This window comes from Besnoitia besnoiti, assembly GCF_002563875.1.
Source record: "Besnoitia besnoiti strain Bb-Ger1 chromosome Unknown contig00036, whole genome shotgun sequence".
Classification (NCBI taxonomy): Eukaryota; Apicomplexa; class Conoidasida; order Eucoccidiorida; family Sarcocystidae; genus Besnoitia; species Besnoitia besnoiti.
The window spans coordinates 7,548-22,865 of NW_021703931.1; the positions used below are offsets into that span (position 1 = coordinate 7,548).

At 63.7% G+C, this 15,318-nt stretch overlaps 1 protein-coding gene across 1 annotated transcript; it reads right to left on the reverse strand.

Moving 5' to 3' along the window:
• Window positions 1-14,076, reverse strand: BESB_051190 (uncharacterized protein; the record flags this gene model as incomplete). Its single annotated transcript, XM_029363554.1, has 5 exons — window positions 1-3,756; window positions 4,088-4,551; window positions 5,037-5,620; window positions 5,892-9,686; window positions 10,109-14,076. 5 exons carry the CDS (start codon window positions 14,074-14,076, stop codon window positions 1-3), a joined length of 12,567 nt encoding a protein of 4,188 aa, XP_029214989.1.
• Window positions 14,077-15,318: the final 1,242 nt, after the last annotated feature.

Genomic DNA, 15,318 nt, shown 5'->3' on the forward strand with positions numbered 1-15,318 from the left:
TTACGTTTTACGGATTCTTTCACCGTTTCTCCCGGCAGGTGGCTCTATCCGTTCTCCAGTCGGCGCCCCGCTTTCTGCCGCTTGCTCAGCCATGACGAAAAGCAGCTCTCGCAAGGAGCGAGACATTGCTGCCCACCCGCCGGCGTCTCGGTTTTGCTTCCTGCGCACTGCACCCCCTCCTGCAGTCTTCGCGTCTTCTCGACTGCGTCCTCCAGGATGCCCGCTTTCTAGCGCCGCTGCCTTGCTCGGCTGCTGAGCGGTCGTGTCCGCGGAAGCCGAGACGCGCCCGTTGCTTTCCTCTTGCTTCATCTGAATGCGCAGTCGCAACGACGGCGAGAGAGAAAGAATTCTCCTCACTCCCTCGCGGTCGCCTGCGGCCACGAGGAGCGCCAACGCCAGCACAGGCAGGTCGGCTCTGACGAAGACGTGGAGAAAGAAAGCCGTCAGACTTTCCGTCGCCGCCCTGAGACTGTACTCGCCCTCGCTCCCCGACACGAAGTTCGGCTGCACCCGCCTCCCAAGTCTCTGTGGCAGCCCCGCCGGAGGCGACGGCGCCCCCGCCCTCGCGTTCGTCCGCGGACTAAAGGAGCTAGCGAGGCGACCCCTGTAGACCTGCTTGTGTGTGAACCACCCATCGGGAAGAGGCAGAGGCACAGAGGAAGAAGGTGGAGACACTTGCGCATGCAGACCGGCATGAGGACGCTGAGTGCAGGCCCTAAACTCACGAAACGTCGGGGGCGGAAACGGCGAGGCCGGAGCAGGCGAAGGAGTGAGCCCCCTCACGCTAGGCAGGTGAACCCACGCCCCAGAGACGGCTGCGTAACTGCCCCGCTTCCACTCGCATGCGGAAGGCGACGCAGCAAGAACTCGGGCGTCAGCCTCTTCTGACTGCAGATCCGTTCCCTCTCGACAAGCAGTCGGAGCCGGGGCCGCCTCTGCCGAATCTGAAATAGCAAGCGACGCGTCGACCCCGAAATGAGACGAGGCGCGAGAAGACGTACGCGCAAGAAGAGAGCCTTGGTGTAGGCGACCCATCTCCGTCGTACGACAGAGGGACGGCAACGAACGAGAGCCCAGAAGGCAAGCTCGCCACTGCGCGGCAGACCAGATCGAGCGAGACGCGAAGCCCCGAGCGCTGAGACCGAGCTGGCTTACAAGCGACAAGACAACGCGCTCAAACGGCACTGCTGGGTCGTCCTGCAGAAATAGGCACTGCGAGTGCGAACAACAGGGCGACACCACCGGGGCGGACTCCGGAGACGGAAGCAATCCGCACGGCCCGTCAAGCGAAAAGACGCGACAGATATGAGGGCGGAGGCGAAAGAGCCAAGCAGGCAGATCGAGCGCGAGGACACTTGTCAACTGAAAAACGCGGAGCCACTGCAGATGAACCAGCGAACTCAAAAGACAGTCCTCAACGATTGCCACAACATCTCGGTAAAGCTGAAAGATGGCCCTCTCTTCGTCTGCTTTTGCGTCGGCTTGTCTCTCCGCGCGTTCCTCCGCACGCTGGCCGTGCTTCGCTTTCTGGGCTCTTCGGGAGCCCTCCTCCTCTTCCACTTGAGAGTGGAGCTGCTCGCCTTCTCGCGCAGGTTTCTCTTCTGCGCGACTCCTCGCTGCGTGCGACCTGCTTCGTCTTCGCTCCTGAAACAGCGCCGGCGGAGCCCACAGTGCGGGGGCCCCTCCTGCTCCCGACCACGGCACGACGATATCCTCTTCGCAGTTTCCTTCCCGTAGCGCATGCACAGACGCCTGCCGAGCCTTCGCACTTTCAGTCGGATCCCCGGTCGCCTCGCACGCGCTGTTTTCCGCCCTCTTCCGCGCCGGATAGGCAACCAGGAGCGCGAGCACGAAGCGCACGAGCTTCCGCGCGAGGCCTGCGACGCCGAGCCGCAGCGCCGCTCGAAGAAGAGGCAACGCGCGTTTCTGCCGAACGACTAAACATCCTTCAGTGTTTTGCAGCACCAGCAGATAGATGGAAGCGGTGTGAAGCAGCTGGCGCTTCATCGCGTCCTCGAAGTAAGTTGCTGGCGGCGAGCCCAGGAGAGGGAAGAGAACGAGAGGCGCGAGCGTTGGCTCGGTCTTCCGCACACACGACGCGACAGTCTTGGCGAGCGTCGAGGGACTATGCCGCGAAAGAAGATGGAGAAAAAGATACAAAGCCGCCCCGCCCGGCAGCGCGGTCAGCGCTTCCTGGGCTACAGCAAACCGCTGCTGCAGCGACAGCTCGGCAGAAGGCGAGGACGCAGCGGGATGGGGAGACAATGCTCCATGTGACCCAGCGCGAGCCACGGAGCGAGAGGATGCAGACGAAGGAAGCGGGACATCTGAGCCAGATGAAGGCGAGAGAGAGGGACCGGAAGACAACTGAGAGGGGACCGGCACGCGGTACGGATGCGCTCGTGGAGCCACGAGAGAAAAGGCTTCAGAGACGTCTTCAGCTCGCAAAAGGCGATCGAGACTGAAGAGCGCACACGCACGTCTCTCCGCCTCTGCAATGCCGTAAGCCTGCTTCGCGCCGCCATGACTATCCTCGTATCTTGCGGACGCCTTGCCGAATTCATCCCTGTCTCGGTCCTTTTTCCGTGCGTCGCGCGATCTGCGCGGCCCCATCGCTTCCTCGCTTCCTGGTTGGGCTAGTTCTCGTCCATCGCTCGCCGCGAGTTTCCTCTGCGACGCCATTTCTTTACCAGCCTCTCTGGCCCTCTCTGCATCCTCCCAGTCTCCTCTGTTCGTCCGCTGCAACACGCGCGAGGTTTGCTGCGGCGCTGCCCCCCCCTGGTGGCGCCTTCGCCGCGCTTCCTCGTTCTCCGTAGACACCTGCGCCTGCGGCAAACTGAGCACATAGGCCTTCGCCGGTGGGGAGGGGGCGCGCGGGAGTCTTTGTTGCCTGGTTTCTTTCCCGGAATCATTACGATTCGCGCCTTTCTGCTCCGCAGAGCAAGGCCCCGAGCACGCAGACGGGGAGAACCGAGATGACTGCAAACCGATTTCTCTCCTCTGCAACCCCTCCTCTCGGTGGCGCATGAGTGCTGCGCCAGCCGCCGCCGCCCAGCCCTCTGTCGGATCGCCGACGTTCTCGCTCTCCATGGAGCCTCTCTTCTGGTGCGGAAGCGTGGACGAAGCAGAGACCCCTGAGACTCCGCTGCGACACTCCCCGTTCGCGTCTCGCTGCGGACTGGCGCCTGCGACCCCGGCCTGGGCGAGCCCATTCGCGGGCGGCGTCTGGGCACTCTGGCTGGCTTTGAACGGCGCGAGGGCGCGCAACTCGCGTTTGAAGCCGGACAGAAAGCGCTCAAAAAGTTCGTAGAGCGCGAGCTCGACGAGGTGCGTGAAGAACGGTGACGCGCGGATCTGAAAGAGAAGCTCGGCTGCCGTCTCGTGAGCCCGCAAACCCACCCCGCACGCCAGCGCGCCGACTGGTGACGGCGAAGGGAAAGGAGACTGGTGCCCGCTTGCCGGGCGCGGAGACAGGCGTCCAACCGAAGGCCCAGGCCCCGCCGCCCGACGCGCCGGAAACGCGACGCCGGAGAGAGGCGGGTGTGCGTGGACGAAGGAGCGATCGGCGGCCGAAACAGCTAGAAGACGCGTAAGCAGAGGGTGCAGAGAAGGCTGCAGTTGCAACCGGAGGTTGATGCAGGGCGCGCGGAGACGCTGACGGCCTCTGCGCTCTGCACACTCCGCGGCGGTAGGCGGCGGCAGGGACGCGCGCCTCACGGCGACGCGCGAGGGTGAGCACGCGACAACGACGCCGAGCTGGAGACAACATACAGCAGCACGAGTCCAACATAAAGATGCAGCGACGTTCGTGGGTGCTCCAGCTCTCCATGGATTCGCGCATGATGCAGACGCGAAGTCTATGTGTGCATGGTGCTTTGCGCAGACAAGCCTGCGTGCGACCCATACGTGTACCGGTCGAGCAGCGTCTCGCATTCTGTACTCGACATCTTCTCACGCACATGCACTGAGACACTCCAGCCCTCGACCGAGGCTCGGCAGAGCCCAGCCGAGCTCCCGACAGTTACAGAGACGGTGCGAAGAGAGGGCGTCGCGGAGAAGGGCCGCGAGCCGAGCCCGTGCGTCTTACCGGGGCAAGGACGCCTGCAATCAAAAGAGGCTCCGGTTTCTGCTCAATAGGGAGGAGAAGGGCGTAGCAGCACTCGACATCCAGGAAGCCGCGCGCGGCCGACGACCGCGTCGCAGCAGGCGAGTGCCCTCTGCTATACCCCCTCCAGGTCGTTTGTCCCCCGGGCGATCGGCTTCGGGTTTCCACGCTCTCGCGCGCGTCTCTCCGCGCCGCTTGGTTCTCCTGCCGCACCACCGCCTCTCCCGGGTCGGCGCCGTCGCGGACGCTTGCCCCGCGGGGCGACGGCGTGAGAGAGAGCGACCAAGAGGATGAGGCGGACTCATCCCCGCCGTCCTCGGGCGCGAAATGTATGTGGAACGAGAGAACTGCGAGAGAGAGGCCTCTCGCCTCCTGCAGCCAGACGTAAACCCCGCCGACGGCGCAGCACGCCAGGGCGCCCGCACAGACCGGAAGAGACGAGGAGCCTGCGAGCAACACTCGAAACGTAACAAAAGAGCATGCATTTTGCACAGCAACGCCATGCACACACCAAGACACACGTAAGCGTGCAGCTCGAACAGCAGAAAAAAGCCTCTCAACACAGCACGTCCACAGACATCTGCAATATGCAAAAATGGGAAAACAACAAGTGACGATCAGCAGAAGCACAATACATATCTACATTCCCACTCACGGGATACACTCAGGTACATAAAATCTCTCTATATATACATATCTTCAGACTTTGCGAACAAGCAGAGGACGCCCACTGCTCGCAAAAAAGGCAGCAACGGCTCCCCCCGCACACGAAAGAGGGAGAGAAACGGCGGTGGCTCCGAGCTGGCAGAAGCAATGGGCTCTGCCAGTTCTGAAGCCGACGTCCACGCTCCTCGCGACTTCACATGCACACCATGGTTGGGCCTTTGACGCAGATGACGGACAAGATAAAGCCGCACGGATCGCCACGCACCTGAACCTCCTCTGCGTTTGCTTCGAGTCTCCACCTCCAAGCACGGAGAGCATGAGCACAGCTGCGCGTCCGTCTCTTCCTGCGAGCTCTCCTCTGCGCTAATCCTGGTGCTATCCACTGCCTCCACGCCTCGGTGTCCTGCCATTCCTCCCTCACCGTTTTTGTCTCCCTTTGCCACTCCTTCGTCCGCTGATCCGTCTTTTTGTTTCGGCTCGCCCGACGCCTCGCGTACGGTCGTCGCCATTTCCTCGCGCTCGCCCTGTGTCCGCGCCGCGCCACAGGCTGCCTCTCCTCCTTGGGAGACACTGCATGCGACTCGAGTCACACTTCGGGGTGACGGCAAACCACAAGAGGAACCGCCGTGAGAGTCAAGAGGATATAGGGAGGACAGCGAGATGGATGAAGACGAACAAAGAGGCGACGAAGAGAGAGGAAGAGAGTGCGACAGTCCGCAACGCGTTCGGCCGAGAGCGAACAGGGGAGGGTGAGACGGAAGCGGAGTAAAGGGGCAGCAGAAGTGATCTCCGAAGGACGTAGAGCCGCGGAAGTGCCGCGGGTTCGCCGCCTCGTCCTCGCCTGCAAGCCTGAAAGAAGCAGTGAGAGAAAGAGGGACAAGCTCTGAGGCCGCCGCGCGCATGCCGCTTCCGCAATAGTAACCACTCACTGCTGTGCAGAACGACCTCGCATGTTCACGGACTGGAGCCATGCCTGTGTCTAACGGAGACAATCCCTCGAGACTGCAAACATCTCGAACTAAAAACCTCGAAAAAGCACAAGATAGCGAGTTCGAGTTGCTAGCGGATAGAGATATGCAACTTGTGTAATTTCGCATATTGCTCGTTTGCCACAACGTACACGAGGTCTTCGTTTCCTCTCCACCGGTGCGACCGACGAGATGCGCTGTGACGCTCGCCGCTCCGCTGTCTCTCTACTTCCTGCACATGCAGCTCGTTTCGTTCTCTTCCGTCAACTCCCGTTCTTCGCTCCTGGCTCCCCGCTGTCGCTCCACTGCCGCTCGACGCGTTGGGCCTGGGTTGCGCCGGCGGACGCGTTGCTGTCCGCGGCGAGCATGATGACGCTTCAACAGCCATGCCTCTCTCGCTCTCGCCTCGCTGTGCCGCTGCCGGCCTCTCTGCTTCTCTCTGCCGCCTGCCTTTTTCGGTTGCGTCTCTGCCCTCGGACGCCCTCGCGCCTCCGGCGCTGAGCGAGGAGGAAACGCAGGAAGCTGGGGTCTGAGGAGGGACGCGAGGCCGCGCGCGCGACTCGGAGAAGGGCGGGAGGCGCTGCGGCGTGCAAGCACACGTGAAACACGTCAGCGGCTGCAAAAAGGCAGGCGATGACGCTGCGCGGTGAGCGGAGCAAAGCTCAGCCAGAGGGGGGGCAGACGGAGAGCCCACAGGACGGCGCCCTCTTGCTGCACGAAGATGGGAGGTCGGAGACGACAAAGAAGAGAGCGACGGAGGAGGAGGGGACGCAAGAGAAGGCTCAGCGCGGGGGGCGGGCGGGCAATCTCTTTGCGAGATGGCGGCGCTTGGACAGCTGTCGTCCTTCGCCGACTCGGCGCGCGCGTCACGCTGCGAAGAAGCCTGAGGCTCCCCGAGGCTCGCGCTGGAGCCCGCACCGGCGGTCTGAGCACCCCACGCATTCGCTTGACGTTCGCCGCTCTCTCTCTCTTCTTCCTGTCCATTTCCTTCCGCGCCCAGCGGCAGCCGGACTTTCGTCGGGTGCGCGCAGTCGCTCCGCACTTCACAGACGCCGTCGCGAACCGCTGAGGCGGGTTCTGGAGGTGACCACGCGCGCAGTCTGTCTTCTTCGAAGCTCTCCAAAGTCTCCAAAGAAAAGGACCGGCTGCTTGGCGGACGCAGTCGTCGCCACCTCCGCCGTCCTCGGTCCCCCCCGAGCGCGCCTAAGCTCTCACCCGCCGCGCCGCCGACAGTGCAGACGGCACAGACGCATCCGCGCCACTCAGCCTCCGCGTCGGCGTCTCGCGCCACATCGGGTCGGTCTTCCTCTGCACAGGCTGCTGCACCGCCGTCCGCTGACGCGGCGCCTTGCTGCGCACTCAGGAGCCCGCGGCGAAGGCCGCTCACGTCTCGCAAGGCGAAGATCGGGCGAGCAGGCAGCGGGCAGAAGAAGGGAAGTTGAGCCGGGGGATCTAGCCAGAGAGACGTGACCCCAGAGCCAAACGCTCTGCTTTGCTGTGCGACGAGCTGCGGCACGAGATGCAGAGACCGCTGACTGGGAAACGACAGGGACGCTGAGCGCGAAGAAAAAGCTGACGCCGTGGAGGCCCGCGAAGAGGGCAGAGACGACGACGGAGAGGACGCGAGTGAAAACGAAGCGAGACGTGAGAAGGGCGAGAACGAAGTGGAGGGTGAGGCGCTGTCCTCACTCACCCACGCTTCAGGCGCCTCCCCCCGGCTCGAAATCCCTTGTCTCTGGTCCGGCCGTGCCTCGCCGAACTTGACGCCTTTTTCGTGCCTGCGGCTTTCGATCGCCGCTGCGACCGTCTTCGTCTGCAGCGCCTCAGCCTCTCCGCCCTTGGCTTTTTCGCGGAGGAGGGCCGCGCCGCACTCTTCTTTGGAGACGAGCCGCAGAGCGGTGACCTCGCCGCCCGCATGCAGGACGACGAGAAGCGCCGGCGACGCGGCGAAGCGAATCTGAAGCGGGTGATCCACCCAGCAGCTCGACAGGTCGACTTGCCACAGCGCGAGAACGTCGTAGGTGCAGATCGGCAGCGACGTGGAAAGCGATGCTCCTACCAGGAGAGAAGACGGCAGAGAAGCGGAAGCAGCAGACGAAGACGGCGACGACGCGAGCGTCGCGGCGCTTGGCCTGGAATGAAGGGTGCTGCCAGCGGCCGCGAGGGAAGGGAAACGCTCTGCGGCTCGGCGAGGCGGCGCGCAACGCGCAGCCGGGGGCTGCGCAGAGCCTGCAGGCTGAGACACCGTGCGATGAAGAGAGGAGTACGAAGGAGGATCCGGAGAGAGAGAGAGCGCCGACGAAGGTAGCCGTGGAGCCGCGGGACGCAGCTGATAAGCTGTGATGAGATGCAATGCATCGTAGACAGCGAGGATTGGCGCGTCGGTGGCGAGGTTCAGCGCGGGAGGCGCGGCGAGGTAACCTGTGATTTCCTTCTCTGATAGGCCTTTGCAGAGCGCACACCCTTCTTCAGAGTCGCTCGAGGACTCGCCCTCACCGCCATATCTTGCTGTTGATGCGCCGTCGTGCCCGTCGAATTCGAATCGGCCGGCGTCCGCCTCTCCGTCCTCTCGACTGCTATCCTCTTGCCTCCCTTCCTCCTCACGTCGCCTGCGCGCCTCAGCCTGTCGCCGCCCGCACCGACAGCATTGTCTCCTCTGCTCGCCTCCGCTCACTTGTAAGCCTTCGCCGCGGCCTTTGACGTGCGCCCGCCGCCCCGTTCCCGCGTCGAGCCGCCGCGCTGGGGCTCCCCGCACGCCCCTCCGTTTTGGCGGATTTGCGCTCGGTTTCTGTCTCGTTGACAGGAGCGCGGTGCGGAGAGGCCGCGCCGGCAGCGCGCGCACCGTGGCGACGCAGTTCTCGACTGCGAGGCGGCCTCGGACGTCGAAAAAAAAGAGCGCGTACCCCGTCTTGGGAGTCACTTTCTGTGCTCTCTGCCTCTTCGAGCTCCAGAACCCAGCCGCAGTGGATGCCCCCCCGCCTCGCTCGCCTCTGTTGTCGCGGCCCGCAGACGCCTCTCCGCCAGAGAGAGGCGAGGCCGCGGAGGCGCGCGAGACGGGGCTGCCCTGCGCCGCTTGAGGAGACGGCACATGCGGCGAAGTAAAAAGCTGCGCGGAAGAGGTTGAATCGACCTCCAGCCTCTCGAGAACCGCCTCCCATGTTTCGCGCTCCTGAAGCGACATCCCAGGGAGCTGTTGCGAGACGCAAAAGGGCGTCTGCGCAGCTCTCCGCTCGAGAGACACCTCGGCCGCCAGCGCCGACCCTCGCGGGCCTCGCCATCCCGGCAGAGAGACTCCAGACGGCAGGCGAGGAGAGGAGAGGGCAGACAAGGGAGGCTGAGGCGAACCGAACAAGAAGGAGGAGGAGCGAGAAGCGCGAGCGTGTTCACGAGGCGAGGCCTCGGCTGCTGTGGGGTGTTGGGATGCCGCCGCGACGCCGGAGAAACCCCCGGAAAAGGCCGCGGCAGGCGCGAGCGCCGCGTGAGGCTTCCGCCCCAAATGCGGAGTGGGAAGTGGGAGTGAGGAGAGCGAAGAGAGAAGTCGCTTTGAGTGCTCAGGCGACGAAAGTGAGAGGCTGTTGACAGGCAGTGGGGCGAGCGCCGCGAGAGCCGCCTCGACAGGGGAGACGTCGGGGTCGAAAGTCCGGATAGAGATGAAGAAAATCGAGGGGTCGTACCACCCCTGGGGCAAGAGACCCGTGGGAAGCTGCCGCTCTTGCTGCTCATCGCCCAGCACGCGCCAGCGGCGCTGCCCGAGCGAAAACACTGCGAAACCGCGGGTCCCCGACACAAGCAGAAACTCCTCGTTGGGCGACAGCGACGCCTGTCGAATAGGCCAGTTCGGCGACAGATACATGGGCGGAGGGAGCGGAATGCGCGACCACGAGAGCGACGCCGGCAGGTGCGGCAGCGCGGCCCACAGCAGCAGGCACGAAGATCCAATGAGGATTCTGCGCGCGAAAAACAGACACCAAACAGAGGAGAGAAAGACATCTACTCAGAGCATATACGCAGCGCCACCGCATAGACGCTGTCAGCACCTCTCGCTCGATGTCTACCTCGCACAGCCGGAAGTGCAGATTTTAAGCCTACCTTGGCAGCCACTTGCACGAATTCCACATCACCGCGCAACTCCTTCTACACCGTACACATAGTCTCTACTTGCTGGTTAATATGCGGACACTGACGCCCCTCTGCCTCGCTCGCTCTTCCCCGGAGTCGTCGCACCGTTCGCTCTTTCGCGGAACAGGTACTTCGTTTTACGCCCGCCCCGCCACCCACTCGTCCCTCCTTGCCCCCGCGCCCTCGGAGCCCCATTCCCTGCGTTCCTGGACCTCCCTCTCTCCTCAGGCCGGTAGCCCTTGCCTCTCACCTGTCGCCCGCGTCGCTCGCCGCTCGGCTTCCGGCGGAGTCGACCGCAGTCGTGCCCACGCCAAGCCAGGCGCTGCGGAATATAGGAAACTCGAACACGTCGGGCGGCAGAAGACGCGCGCAGGCACTTCCTCTGCGGAAGCCGTCTTCGCTGCCTCTTCTGCCGCCTACAGCTCTGCCCCAGGCTTCTTCCTCGCCAACTGCGTTCGCCTGGCGCTGCTCAGCCTCCTGCGACACGATCAGGCCTAGACCGAGGCCGGTCCACGCGCAGGTCGGCGCGTGCGCAACCGGAGGAATGAGAGGGACACTTCGCGTCTCTGGAGGTGGCGTCAGGTCGCCCGCGCCTTGGCTCGGGAGCGGCATTCGCGCCCCGTGCACGTCTGCCGCGAGCGCCGCCGCCCCGTTCATGAGAGACGCCTGAGAAGGCGCACAAGGCGCCGCGCTAGCGGACAGGAGAGGCGAGGCTGCACTCGATGCAGATCGTGAGCGCGCCCTCGGCGGCAAGGGAGGCGGCGGCGAAAAGGGCGCGAGCAGAAGGCGCCCGGTGTACGAGAAGACAGCCACCGGGGCACCGGGGCCCGAAGGCGGTTCGCCGTCGTTCTCCTCGCCCGCGTCGCTTGCCACGCGTGGCCGCCCTCTCGATTTGACCGCCAGCGCGAGCCCGTCGTCGGACCAGACGAGCGTCTCAACCCGATGACGCCCTCCCTCCTCCGCTCTTCCATCCTCTCCCCAGAAAAGACGAGACGCGCCTTCCGCTGCGAAAAGTTGCCGCCCTGAACGCAGGGAGGAAGAGGACCCCGACGCAAGGAGAGAAGCTCCAGAGGGCGTGCGAGAGCGCGCAGCACGCTCTTCCTTTTCAATCCTCCCAAAACGCTCGCGCGAGCCCCGAGCGCGACCCTGCGGCGCCGCCTCAGGACCCTCGCACGCGTCTCGCAGGTTGAGACGGCGCACGAGGCGAACGACTTCGCATGGGCAGCGCCCGCGCGGAAGAGCCGCGCGGTCTCGCCCCTGAAGCGCCGCGGCGTCCGCAGCTGTCCCCTCTCCCGGCGGGCTCTGTGCCCTTTCGACCCGCCCGCATGCAGACGCGGCCGGCGAAGCGTGGCTGCCTGCGGAGGAGGAGGAAACAGAAAAATCGAGAGAGTAGAGTTCGATCTCCCCATTCGTCAGCCCCAGGGCCAGGAGGCGACGCTCCGCGTTGAGCGCGCAGCACGCGACTCGGTGGTGTCTCAGCAAGATCCCGATAGGAGGGGAGTGTCTTCCGACGCCTTCGCCCTCGTGCGGAGTGCTTCTTTCTGCGTCTAGACCGGCGCCGGGCCCCTGCGAGTGAGAGGACGACGCCAGCGGAGAAGAGGCGCTGTTGGAGGAGCGATTGGCTGCGCCTACTTGCGCGGGTCGCAGAAAAAGCGGCGCTCGCCAGCTGAGAAGAAAAAAGCGTCCGTGCGTCGTCACGACCCCCAGCAGACTCAGCCGCGCATCCAGCGCGATCTGCGCGACGCCTTCGGAGAGCGCGGCAGCAATGTTCGAAAGCCCGCCTCGAATTCGCGGGCCTGCAGCGCTTTCTGCTCCTGCAGCTCCTTCGGCCTCACTGTCCCCAGTGACAACGCGATGCTCACCACTGTCCTCTGCGCCATCCCATGAAGAAGAGCAACAGGAGGCGAGACCTTCAGGTGCTTCGCCTCCGTGGCGCGCATGCAGCAGCGAGCGGACAGTCCGCACCAATGACGACGACGGAGGCGCTCCACGCTCGGCTCCGTCTTCTTCATCCGTGCCCAGCTCTGTTCCTCCGCCGTGGTGAGTCGCGCTCTGCGGCTGCCTATCTACCTCGCGTTTCGCCTCTTCACTGGCGAGCCGGAGGAGATCCTCGAGGTGCCTGTGGGCGTCGGCGGCGGCGCGGGCGTCACGTAGCGCCTCGTCCGGCAGGTCTGGGAGCAGCACGACGTCCTCAGTGCGGTCTTCGAAGCGAACAACCTCCTCGATCGTCGCATGCCCCAGAGGAGAGAACAGGAACTCTCCGCAGGCGCAGAAGTTTGGGGAGTCCGAGCGCGGCGCAGACCCGAGAGACGAGGAGCGGGAGCCGCGCGCACGTTCCTGAGGCCTGCATGAGGAGGCGAACTGCTCACCCGCCGGCACAGAGACACAGCCGTCCGCTGCACCTTGAGAGCCATTGCTGTCTCCGGCGGCCCTCGCCGTCCTCTCCCACTGCCTCCTCCGTGCAGCGGCTTCCGCCGCTCTTTTCACGTTTTCCCCGCTTCTTCCGTGGTCGCTCCCGTCTTCGTGAGACTCTCCGTGCAGACGCTCGGCCTGCAGTGTGGGCTCGTCTCCAAGCTGGCGTCCGCGCTTCCCTGTCTCCACTGTGGAGCCAACTTGACTTTCTCCCACGGCCTCTGCACGCGCATCGGCTCCGCGGTCGCGGCCCGCCGCCTCTTCCGCGTCCCCTAGCTGCTGCCAGTCTTCCGCTCGCGCAGAGACCTGCGATGATGCCTCGGCGCGCGGCAAGAAGTCTGAGAGGTAGATCACTGCCTGAACGGTTCTGAGGCCGTCGAGCGAGAGGAATAGAAGCGCCGGCTGCCTCGCGCACCCCACAATCAGGTGCCGCGGTGAGCAGGCGACCGCGGCCCCGCGCACAGGGAGGCTCAGGACGGCACTGAAGCGGATTTCCAAGGGGCGCAGCGAGGCCGGGCGGTGCTGCAGGAGCAGCGACGGTGTCGAGAGAGCCGCAGCGACCGTCGCGGGCGTGAACGTCCCGCCGGCCCCGCCGATCCGCTTCGTGCCAAGCGGCGGGGGCCCGCTGACCCGCGCTGTCGCCTCCTCGCCGCCTCGCCCGGCGGGCGGAAAGCCGAAATACGAGGGACTCTCGACTGCGTCTTCCTCGGAGTCCTCGCCGGCGCTCTCCCCCGAGGTGAAGGTCGCAGAAGACGCGTTGAAGAGAAAGGGCGGGAAAAGGCGCGCGGCAGAGTCGGCCTGCAGGGCCAGGAGAGAACTGCGTTCCCGCGCTCTCCTCCTCAAGCTGCTGCGTCTCCCTCCACAGTCGCGCGCCTCCTGCGTCCCGCCTGTCCCCTCGCTGCCTCGTTCCTCAAACGACACGCTGAGCCCGTCTCTTTTGCTCGCCCCGCTCCTCCCTCCTTTTTTTTGGCTCCTCGCCTCGGCCTTTCCTCCTCGCTGCGTCCAAGACGAAGGCGCGGCCGGCGAGCGACCACCCTGCGCCCCACCCGACTGGCGCTCTCCATCCGGCGGCGTCGACACGTCTCCAGGCGGCTCTTCTGCTCCCCCCAGCGAGCCTCTGCCGACTGCATTCCTGCGCTCCTGGCCGCCCGCGGACCGCCCGGCTGCCCGCTGCCCCTCCCGCGCCGCCTCTTCCGCTCGCCCCCCCTGCTGCGCCTTGAGAAGCCCTGGCTGCGCAACAGCATACACGCAAATGTTTGCCTGCGGGTAGCAGGTGACGAAGATCCGGTAGTAAGGCGCGCAGCTCTCGGCGGTCGCGCCGGTCGCGGCGCCGCGCTCCCTGGCGGTGAAGTCTCCGTCCTCTCCGCGCCCGCGGGGCGTACCAGCTCGGGTCTCCGCCTGTGTCCCAGCCGCAGAGTCCAGGGGGTCGAAACCGCGTCCAGCTCTCCGCGCCGCCGAGAGGCTCACAGGATCGAAGAGCTCCCAGCTCGCTTGCAGATGAGCACCGAAGGCGAACGTGCCGGGGTCTCGAGAGAAGGACCCGAGGAGGACGCGGTGCTGTAGGTTGCTGAAGAGAAGCAAGCGAAAAGGCTCCAGGACCAGAAGCAGCCGCCGACACGGCGAAACAGAGAACGAGACCGGCGGAAGCAGCGAGAGGGTGCACAGCGACAACGGACGAGCAGAAGACGAAGACCGCGACGATGGAGAGGATTCTTCCAAAGAGGCGGCGGAAAAAGGAGCGCTACCAAGAGGCGGGAAAGCCGGAGGAAGCAAGAGGCGAGACGCCTGCCCAAAGGACGTAATCATCTTCAACGGAAACGAAACGGAGGATGGAAGGAGAAGCCAACGACAGAGACACACGCGGAGACGAGACACGCCGAAAAACGACGTCGCAGGCACGAGAGGAAAACGCGGAAAGACGCAAAGAGACAAGTCGGGGTACCGCCTCGTAAGGACCGCGAGCACGCGAGTCTCCTCCCTCCCAGCATGTAGTAGACAGAATGTATACAGGATATAAGCGACGGACACTGTAACAAGAATGCGTCTTTCTTCCCTCACGCCTTCCCGCGTTTCGCCTTCTTGTACTCCGCCATACACAGCCTGCGTTAGGCACGCCAGCACAGAAAGCGAGAAAACACCACAAACCGAAACGACATCGAAGACTTTCGCGAAAAAGGCTACTGAAGCCCCGAAGCGAAAAACAAATGAACAGCGAGAATACTTCACCATAGAAGACAGCGAGAATACTTCACCATAGAAGACAGCGAGAAAAACACATCCACCCTCAACATGGAACAAAACGAGACAGCAGCAGAAGCCAGCTCACGCTGCACAGAAACAAGAGGGGGAAAGAAGCCCAGGAGGAAAATGCTCCTAGACAAACTCCACGCGGCTTCACGGAAGCCGCCTGCAGCGAGACAAGACCCGACAAGGTGGAGCCAGAACACAGAGGCGGCGAAAAGGCGAACGACAAACTAGAAAAAACTTGAAGAGAAATTCTACATTATGAAAAAAACTCAGAACAACTTGAAATTAATTATGGTAGTGGATTCATTTATTAAAACAGTAAGAAAATTTATAAAAAAGGCTCACTTGTAGTTCTGACGGAACGTGTCGCACTGGTCAACTGCTCCAGTCAGACCGTCCGGGTGTCTGTTTCACGAGCGCAGGAGAGAAAAACCGAGAGCCGATTCGCTCCAATGATCACTCATGGGGCTCCGTGTTCCTAACTGCTTTCCTCTCGGAGACCTCCAGCGCTGCCCTCTTCCTTCTTTGCACTTTTCCGCATGAATCAGCTCCCTTACAGCTTTACATGACTTGCTCTCTGATTCCAGGATGCGAGTTAGTGTGTCTTAGTAGGAAGGCGCATGCATACGTACATGAGTAATTATGCGAGTTTTTAGCTGTCTTAATAAAATGCATATACGCAAACAACAGAGGAACGAACCGACACATCGAGGCGGTGCACTTTACTGTGGAGATCAACGTTCGCACGCATGCGCACGTGCGGACGAACGCCTTTGCTGCATTGCTTCTCTCCCTTTCTGC